General features: G+C 55.6%; 1 protein-coding gene across 1 annotated transcript; it reads left to right on the top strand.

Moving 5' to 3' along the window:
* The first annotated feature begins 2,564 nt into the window (after positions 1 to 2,564).
* LOC117841823 (bidirectional sugar transporter SWEET15) lies at positions 2,565 to 5,455 on the top strand. The gene is made up of 4 exons (XM_034722244.2): positions 2,565 to 2,833; positions 3,457 to 3,493; positions 3,957 to 4,329; positions 4,447 to 5,455. The coding sequence occupies exons 1-4, from the start codon at positions 2,779 to 2,781 to the stop codon at positions 4,939 to 4,941; spliced, it is 960 nt and encodes a 319-aa protein (XP_034578135.1). The 5' UTR covers positions 2,565 to 2,778; the 3' UTR covers positions 4,942 to 5,455.
* The last annotated feature ends 4,786 nt before the right edge of the window (positions 5,456 to 10,241 follow it).

Below are 10,241 nucleotides of genomic sequence, written 5' to 3'. Positions count from 1 at the left end.
GAGGGCACCGAGGTCGAAACAGTACATTAGTTTTCTCTCGATCGAGAGGGAGATCGAGGAAACCGTTAATCGCGACCTGGCCGCTAGACGCCACACCCTTAAATCATATTTTGTGGCATGCATGAAGCGTAAGCACACAAGGAACGAGGGCGTGGCTTCCGCGTGGCTCTAGTAAGCTCCAGCGCGACGCCTGCTAATCATGCGCGGTCAATATAATCGATGGCTGCCTCTGCCTGCAAATCATTCACACACAAGCTCGCTAGCTAGCTCGCGGCTGATGGCTGGGGACGGCCGGCGAGGCCACGCATTGATTAGCGCCACACAATCATTCAGTGTACGTCCTGGGCTCCTGGTGGCGCTGCGCAATGACACATCAGGTGCGTCCGCCTAGCTACGACGGGCCTAGCCCCAGCCGGTGCATCGTCGTCCATCCAGCGATGGATCTATATCTGGCTTCCTCGCCTCGCCCGATGGTCATCGTAGGCAAGCGGAACTCGGCGACGGATGGAGCCAGTAGCCAGCAGGGGATCTGAGGCGGCCTCGGGGCGTCACGTCACGTCCGCCTCCCGGCCGGCCGGACGGAAATAATTTGTAGTTTCTCCATGATTGGAAAGGGTCGATTGGCGTGTGACACGAGGGCTTAGATCGACGCCGGCCACAAACTTGGCAAACCGTGTAGCGTTGCGTTCGCGCGAGGGGAAGCCAAGCCAAGCCAGGCTAGCTCGCAATCGCATATCCAAAATGTGGCGGAGTTCAGTTTGGAAACCGCTAGAAAATACTCCTTATGGAAGGCTTAGGCGAACCCCGGAGCTAGCTGGCCCTGCTGCGTTTTGGAAGCTAATAATAAGCTACTGCTACTACCGTTTTGTAATAGTAGTATAGCTCTGCAATTATTGCCCGAGCGCATTGGCGCGTGACACGCTTGCGTCCGCGCGATCGTTTTACATACACACATGTGGGTGTTTACCTTAAAAGCCTCGAAACGCTTAGCTTGCGTGCGTCCAGCGAGGCTCGGCTTGCTAGCATCTCGGCCCCGTCGCGTACGTTACCTTCGACCCTTGCGCGTTTTCATGTCCACAAATGCACCAAAGCGTCCAGAAATACCAGATGCCACCTGCCTGTACGCTTGTACCGTCTCCCCTTTGCATTGCCGGATCTGTGCATTGCGGACGGACGCTACCGGTCCGGCGATAGATAGATCTGAGCGAGCGAGCGGTAACGTGGCGCCGCGAACTTTGCAGCAGGGGAGGGAGAGGGCGCACACGCGAGAGGAGCTTGCGCCGGCTTGCAGTTGGCGCAGAGGCTCCGGAACGGAACACGTAAAGAGCACTTTACCCCGTCTGGTAGGGAGGAGCCACCAGGAATTCAGCCGGGCGCCATCCGTCCATCTGTTGCCGAGCCGAACCGATCGAACCGACGGCGCCGCGCCCGCGACAGGCGCCCGGGCCGAGCAAGCCACCACCACCACGCACCTGCCTTGCTGCGGTGCGAGAGCAGAGCAGAACGGGACCGGGCCCTTGCGCCGTTGCGCGTGTCACATCACATGAGCACCCGCCACCCCGCGCCGCGCGCGGCCGCTGCGGGTTCGGTTGCGGCGGCCGGATCGGAGCACAAGGCGCGCCGCGCCGCGTGTTCCTTTTTTTTTTTTTGCCTCCCGTGCGTCACGCATCCGTCGCTCGACGGGTGGTTGGATCGGCGGCGGGTTGAAATGGCTCGATCGACCGATCGGTCGAGCTGTCTCGCTTCCCTCCTCGATCTGTTGTCGACGTGGGCAAACAAATATCGGGCCGTCTCCGTTACGCTCCCGGCTGCTTCTAGACGTTTCACCTGGCCCGGTTCGGCCGGGGCCGCGTTCGCGTTTCGCGCATGAGCAACTTACGACGCGGAATGTGCCATATCTTTTTTGTAGAAAGCGTGAGGGGGCCGTTACGAAAGGCGCGAGGCGATGACAACTAGTCTTGTGTGCGTGACCGCCTCTGCTAGCTGCGTGCATGTCAACCAGCTTAGCTCTAGCTGGGGAGAGCCGGGCGCACGTCACCGCCTCACCGGACGGACGGACGCGCGTCTCGGTACATGCCCGCTCTTTTCTCTCCCGGCGGCACAACAAAATAAACGGCCAGGAATGGCTTGGGCCTCACGCCGCGCGCGCGCCAGCGCTCTGGTGCATGTTTTGACATGTCGCGCGGGCGTTACGAGATGAATCGCAAGAAACCAGGGCTTTTGTTGCAAGCTGCATGCCTCAAGCCCTGAGGCCGCTGAACCGACCGACGTGTACACGCAATCACACAGCTGCATGCCGCAGCAGCAGGGGGTGCGCGCGGGCGCGGCGGTGTACTCCACGAGCTACCGTGTATGTGTTGTGCGCTGGTTTGCATGCCCAGCTTACCCACCCCTGCCCGCTCTCGTTCTCTCGGCGCCAAAAGCAAGCACGGCGCGACAAGTCAGTGTGTAATGATAGATCCAACGGGCCCACACCCTAATAACTCCCCTCCTCTCCCCTTCCCTCCCCTGAGCCCTGAGCTCTCTCTCCGCTCCATCTCTCCCTATATATAGGAGGCCTGCTGGTGCTGAGGTTCTCCAAGAGCCAAGGCAGCTGGGAGCCTCCTCCTCTGATAGCGAGCGAGCTCCTCTGCCCTTCTGCTACCTTCTCTTCTCCTCTCCTCTCCAGCACAACCGCCGCCGCCGCTTCTCCACTGACTGCTCGGTGCACTAGATCTCTCCACCGAGCAAGAGGGGAAGGGGTCGTACGTATCTTGTGAGGAGAAGAGAAAGATCGAGATGGCTTTCCTGAACATGGAGCAGCAGACCTGGGCCTTCACCTTTGGTATCCTAGGTAACCACTAACCGCATCCATCAACCGCATGCTGCATTCATCCTGTGTTCTTCTTCCTGCATCACCTCCGCATTGTTTCTCCCATATCCCTTGAAACGCATGCAGACATGCCAACCATCTTCTTACTAGCAGAGAGCACCGTACCGTTCCCAAGTCCTTCCCCAGGTTGATGAGAACCTAACCAAAGCAACAATCACCCTTTCCCTGAGCTAAAGTTTCATTTATTTAGTTTCCATCAGCCTTTCATGTGGCCACCTCCTAATTAGCAGCGCAAAACATATGCGTGTCCTCGTCAAGTGATCTCTTTCCAAGCCACAGTAGGTAGCTATAGCTAGCTAGCGTTACTGTCTCGAATAAATGGAACTGCCAAGGCCAAACTTTTAGCGCCTAATGAGGTGGTTAGCCCAAACAAAGAAAGCAATCCCATCATACATGTTACATGTACCTTCACGAGAACCGTACCGCGCGCGACACGATGAGTTTCTTCTACCTCCAGGAAACCTGGATTGCTTTCTTCACGTTTCGTTTCCTCTCCGCCAGATCATTGTTTGATATATGCAGCGATAACTGACTGCGCTAGCTGTTGTCTGATAGATCTTGGTACGTTCTGCTTTGCTTTTCAGGTAACATAATCTCACTGATGGTCTTTCTGTCACCGCTGTAAGTCACTCTGCTATGCCTTTTTACCTACCTGCGGTTAATTCTTTTCAGATGGACCCACGCATACATCATATTTTATACCAGTACGAGTATTTTAAGGAGCATTGGTTATTCAGTTGGAAAAAAATATAAAAATAATACCGTACAAATGCGTATACATCTCACTGAATGTTTGAGGGGTCGCCATCGTCGTCCATTCTCTTCTAGAATTATGCTTATACCTGAAGAGAACATAGGAAACTTGCTGAGAATTCTCGCATCAATAATCATTAATCAGGAGTTGAGAGGGGGAAAAAAAATCCTGCACGTCGCTTTTAGTTGCGAGTGTCATTGTTGGGTCGGTACTATTATTGAGCAACAACACATGGTAAATTAAAATCAATGAAAAAATTAGTCAGTCAATAAGCATTGCCTCCAAAAGGAGAGAAATGACCGATCCGATCCCGTACTGTACATGTTGCAGGCCGACGTTCTACCGCGTGTACCGCAAGAAGTCGACGGAGGGGTTCCAGTCGACGCCGTACGTGGTGACGCTCTTCAGCTGCATGCTGTGGATCTTCTACGCGCTGCTCAAGACCGGCGCCGTGCTGCTCGTCACCATCAACGGCGTCGGCTGCGTCATCGAGACGGTGTACATCGCCATGTACCTCGTGTACGCGCCCAGGGCCGCCCGGGTGCTGACGGCGAAGATGCTGCTGGGCCTCAACGTCGGCGTCTTCGGCCTCGTCTCGCTCGTGACCATGGTGCTCTCCAATGGCAACCTCCGCGTGCACGTGCTCGGATGGATCTGCGTCAGCGTCGCGCTCAGCGTCTTCGCCGCGCCGCTCAGCATCATGGTACGTATAACTCAAGTGCAAGGTCTTTGTTTCCTTTATAATAAATCTTTCGTGCTGATCGATCGAATTGTTTCGTGATCTGAATCTGATTGGTTTCAATTCAATTCATTGTTGCAGCGCCAGGTGATCCGGACCAAGAGCGTGGAGTTCATGCCCTTCTCGCTGTCCTTCTTCCTGGTGCTGAGCGCGGTGATCTGGTTCGCGTACGGCGCGCTCAAGAAGGACGTGTTCGTGGCGTTCCCCAACGTGCTGGGCTTCGTGTTCGGCCTCGCGCAGATGGCGCTGTACATGGCGTACCGGAACAGGAAGCCCGCGGCTGCGGTGGTGATGGTGGAGGAGGTGAAGCTGCCGGAGCACGTCAAGGAGGTCGCCGCGGCGCCGGTGGCTCACGAGGGCAGGGCCAGCTGCGGCGCCGAGGTGCACCCCATCGACATCCTGCCGGTCGAGCCACCCGCGGCGGCGGTGGCGGCACAAGACCCGCAGGTCGCGGTGGCCATCGACGTGGAGCCCGTCACTTGCGCGGCAGCGGCCGGCAGGGTCGATGGCGACGGCCTCGTGGCGCCGGAGCTGGCGATGATCAAGCCTGACACGGCCATTGCCGTGGAGGTGTAGGTTAGCCAATAGCCATATGGCAGAAGGCAGCAGAAGTCTCTAGCTAGTATCAATCAGTACTCAGTAGTAATTCTCATGTGAAGAAGAACGGCCGGGCCTGCTACGCTACAGCCTACAGCAGCAGCGGTCAGATGCATCGGCCACATGCATGCATGCGTGACTTGTCTCTCCGCAGTCTGCATGCATGCAAGCCCGTTGACCGGTCGAGGTGGTGGAGTGGGAGGTAGCCGGGCCCGTAGGCGAGTAGCGCCTTGGCACCCACGGGGCCAGCCATACTGAGCCCCGTGTGATGAGCCGGCGAGAGATGATGATGAGGAGGTAGATAATGCGAGCGAGCGGGTTGGTTCATCAGATTCAGACGGCCAGGCTGCAGCTAGCGGCTGAGCCCGTGTGCGTGTGTGTGTAATCGATTCGATCGGCTTGTCGATCGCCTTTGTGTGTGTCCTATTCTGATTGTTTCATTCCATTTCATGCCTGCCGTCTCAGCAATAAACTCGGAATGGACGATTCACTACGTGCTCCTGCATTTCCGCTTCATTCGTTTGATCTAGTCTATGCATGGCTTTGTGCAGCGACACCAAGCCGGTCGCTCCCGTGCTCCGCTAGCTAGCTACCTCAGCCGCGACGGCACCCGCGGCCGGCTGGCTCCGACCCAACCACCGTGCCGTGCGCCTGGGCAGCCGGCAGATTTACCGCGCCTGCCCCGCCGAGCATTTCTTCCATTTCCACGGTAACCATGCTAGGCGCGCCCAGCAGACTAGCAGCAGAGGCAGGTGGTCACGCGCAGAGGAGTACTAGTACGGCGCGGGACAAGTGTGCGGCGCTGCGCGACTCGGCAGGCAGCGGCATATGCAGCGCAGGTGCACGCGGGCGGAAGCGAACAAGGGCCTGCGCCCCGCCCCGGGAAAGCTGGAGCGAGGCGGGCAAGCGACGGCCAGGGGGCGCTGCGGACAGACGTGCGCATTCAAGGCTGTCTTTGTCCCGTTGCACACGAGTACTCCTCCCCCTATTTGCTCACGTCGCGGGGACGAACGGGTTCCGATTGGGAACGCGCGCCCGGGGAAGGGAGAATTGGAGAAAGTGGTGAGCGCTTTCCGTTGCTCGGCGGCTGGTCTGGGCGTGCTGGGGGGTGACGGAACCAAAATGACCCGGCATTTGCATGGCAAATGGCAGCGGCCGGCGGCGGCGGGCATGAGGTGTGCGGCGCCAAGGCCGGCCCGGCCGGACACCCGGGGAAGGCAGGATCCAGCGCGCGACAAGTCGCGGCAGGAGGCACCGTTCGCGGGCAGCGCATAAGAAAGGCCATGGAAACGCCATGACACACATCTGTTAGCCGCCGCCGTTCCAGCAGCTTTCAGTTCCAGAGAAATTGTTTTTGCTTTACAAGCCAAATAAAGTGAATATCGAACCAACAACATCTTGTAGCATCTCACAACAAATTAACTGGACCTCAGTATGGCGGAACTAGTTGTGTATGAGAAAGTTGGAGCCACCAAATGACCGAGATGGGAAATGGGAAATAGGAGAGCGCGGCGCGGCCGGCACCATCCCAATGCAAGTCACTGTCAGGCGTCGACAGGGCTCGCCGAGGCCACATATTTGATGCTGCCGTTAGTTAGATCCGGCTGATTGTGGTCAGTTGATGTCGCTGGTCCTCGATGATGCTTGGCCGCAGCTTGCTGTGGCCTGGCGCCCTGGCCTCCGCGGATTCGGTCTGTCGCCGGCTCGCCGCTGTGATCTACCCCTGCACGACCGTGGTCGATCCGCGCCACCTAGGCTAGGCCCCTAACTCTCAACTCCATCAAGGGTCATTTTTCAAGAAAAACTCCATCAAGGGTCTGTGGCCTGTGGGTCAGTGACGGGAGCTGAGCGTAGTTTCCTTTTTCCTCATTCTGAAATGCACTTAATATTAGAAAAAAAAAGTAGCACAGTGTTGAATGATGCTATTTCCTCTCAGTATAAAGTGTCGCTAACACCTGCGCAACAGAGAAATAATTTGGTGGGAAGAGGCGATGGATAAAAGAGATAGGACGACAAAGAACATGGCACGAACAGGCCAGCCTTATCTCTAGATTGGATACTATGTCATAAAAAATCTGTGCTGGTAGGTAAAACACATTTGCGTTGGCGGGTTGCCTAACCGCCAGCAACCTTGAGTCAGCAGAAATAGACATCTGTACTAGCGGGTGAGCGCCCGCCGCAGAAAATGGATTTGTGCTGGCGGGCTTCTTATGCACCCGCCAGCAGAGATGCCAATTTGTGTTGGCGGGCACTTAAGATGCCCGCCAGCATAGATATTTTTCCCTTTTGAATTTTTATTTTTCACACCATTTTTTCTAATTTTATTTCTTGGCAATTCTAAAATTATTATTTCCCGCCAATTTAAAATACGTATCTCCAACCACGAAGTAATTAAAACATGAACAATATATAAATTTTCATACCATTACACATTCCACAACAATATTACATAAATCTAAAATATTCATATTCACTACTACATAAAAAACAAAAGAAAAATATATAAAATATCAAAAGAAAAAAAGGCCGGCGCGTCCCGCCGCTCGCCTGGTGCTGGCCTCGCCCGCCGCCGCCGCCGCCAGGCCTGCTCACCACCCACGCCGCCCCGGGTGCCCGCGCCGCTCGTCTGGTGCCGGCCCCGCCTGCCACCCGCCGCCGTTTGCCTGCCACTCGCACCCCACATCTAGGGCTGGCCTCCGCGCCGGCCATCCACTCCTGAGGCTGGCGGCTGCCGCCGTGCGCGCCCCTGCGCCGCTCGCTTGGGGCCGGCCGCCGCCGGGCACGCTCGCTGCCTGCACCAGCCAGGGTTGAGCCGACCACCTGCCCGCGCCGCTCGCCTGGTGCCAGCCCCGCCACTCGCCGTGCTGAGGTTGCCGCCGCCTGCACCTCACGTCTGGGGCCGGCCGCCGCGCCTGTCGCCCGCGCTGTCGACTGCTTGTGCCGGCTAGGGCCAGGGAGAGAGTGAGAGATGAGCGTGGGAGGGATTGAGGGAGATGAGTTTGAGAGAGATAAGGCCTAAGCGTGTGGGTTGGAGAGAGAGAGACAAGGTGCTAAGCTGGCTAACCTCGTTCAGCCAATGGGAGATTATCATTTCACATGTTACTATAGTACTAAGTTAGTTCACAAACTTAAAGCCTCATTTGAGTTATTTTGAAATGTTGTAGATGAAGATACATTTATGAACAATAATATTCCAATTTTCTTATAACATATTGAAACTTTTATGTCAAGATTGTGAACTCATAAAATGATTCCATACCAATTTATATAGTTTTTGGACCACGTTTAGATTTTATTAGAATTTATTTTCACTAAAAGTTGTAATAGAAGTGAGAAATGTACCTAAAACTTTGTGAATCTTTTATGCACTTTCATGGTTTGAGTTAAAATGAAACATGTGTCTTTAACATCATTTTTCTGAATTTTTTTGATCTTATTCATGAAAATTTAAGTTCAAATACATGTTAGTTCCAATAAACATGCTTATAATCATTTAAACCTTAGAAAATAATAAATCACTTATAATTTTTTTTTGCAATGCCTACACAACAACATATACGTAGTCTTATATATGTTAAAAATATATCATGATATGTAAAAATAAATTTTTTAACTAGTTTAATTTTTTTTCCTTCCCATCCATATAAATTGAAGAGTATTTGTGCTGGCGGGTGACGTAAGGACACGTCATGATGGTTATAGGTTATTTGTGCTGGCGGGTTTTGACGGAGTGGGTCCATACACTTTTGTGTTGGTAGGTGCCAATATCACGCGCCAGTACTGAAAATCCCGTGAGTCAGTACAAATCTTTTGGGATTAACTAAAATTCATGGACTAGTGAAGAAATAATAGCCACATTCAGAGCTAAACCCTTTTAGCTTGCATGCAAGAAAAGCTTGCCTTTTTGTACGCATGGGCGGTATAGGACACACTCCTCCGAAGCAGGCTACCCTTTGCTTGCACAGGGGGTGCACCCACTGTCGCAGCATCTTCGCCGGATCGGGCAGACCGGGGACGGGACGTTACCGAGCGAGGAGGCGCCTGTGAGTCGTGAACCCGGTCCCCGGGGGTGTGCCGGTCCGGCCCCAGCGCCTCGCAACTGCCAGGGCAGACGGGCGGTGCGAGTCCGCCACGTTGGTGCGCGCGAGTACACCGTACCTTTCACGGGCGAGCAGATCTTGCTGCTGCAGGGCGCGCGGGACGACGTGTGGTGTGGAGCCCCTCGAGCCCCTCTGCCCCCACGGTAAAAACCTGTCCTCCGCTTGCAGGTCGCGTCGCGCGGGCGCAGTACGATGAGAATCAGCGGGGCGCGGCGACAATCCACCGTCGGACGTCGGTAGCCGCCAGCCGGTAAAAGTCGGGCGGCTCTTCCCGCCTGCACGTCCCCGCCGACTCCCCCGACGACCCATGAGCAGAGCACATGCGATGCGAAGCAGGGGGCCCGTCGCTGTCGTTGCAGGCCGCGCAGCACATGCCCACATACCATCATCGACCACCCAGCGCCGCAGCGCGGTTATAGGCCCATCACGACGAGGGCCGCGACGCTACGCGCGGATGCTCGATTTTGGCCCACTCGCAGATCACCTGTGGCTGTGCATCATGCGCATAGTGTAAATTTCAGCCCCATCCTTGCATGAAAGCTCGGGTCTTCAGACATCAAAGTGGGTGGGGTTGGGAGTGTCTATACAAATCTTAAAACAAATCTAACGCACCACTCGTGCCTTTGAATTACGAAAAAAACTCGGAGTGCGACTCAACTTTTCCCAAAACGTCTGCGCGCTAGGCATTGTTCATCAGTTCATCAAGTATCATGTGTCGTGACGGGCTGGTAGTGACCTCACGCAAGAGGGACGGGGAGGCAGGACAGCATGACGAGCCCGACGGCAACGTTGTCGCGTCAGAAAAGTAGCCACGTATTTCTCCATCGGACGGCTCCATTGGTGGACGGCTTCTCCTCCCGGGCGCCACGCCACAAACGGCACGACCAGGCGGCGCGAGGAGGACTCGCGGCCGTATCTCGCGCGCGTAGCAAGCCAGCCAGCCAGCTGACAGCAGCATGATTGCAGCGCAGTTACGCCGGCGCGCGGGCCGTTCAAGTGTTGAACGATCTCAGGACGACGAAGAAGCGTCAACGAAGCGAGCGCCGGCGCGCGCGTCATCGGTGGGGCTTTTCTGACGGCCGCATGATTGCAGGCACGGCGGCTGCTGAGCGATTTCAGGGGGAACGTCTAGACAAAGGCGGCTTTGATTGAACAAACACGCACGCACTTCCGGTCGCG

This window comes from Setaria viridis, chromosome 1 (assembly GCF_005286985.2).
Source record: "Setaria viridis chromosome 1, Setaria_viridis_v4.0, whole genome shotgun sequence".
Classification (NCBI taxonomy): Eukaryota; Viridiplantae; Streptophyta; class Magnoliopsida; order Poales; family Poaceae; genus Setaria; species Setaria viridis.
The sequence above is the reverse complement of the archived record's forward strand: the minus strand, read 5'-3'. Positions and strand labels throughout refer to the sequence as shown.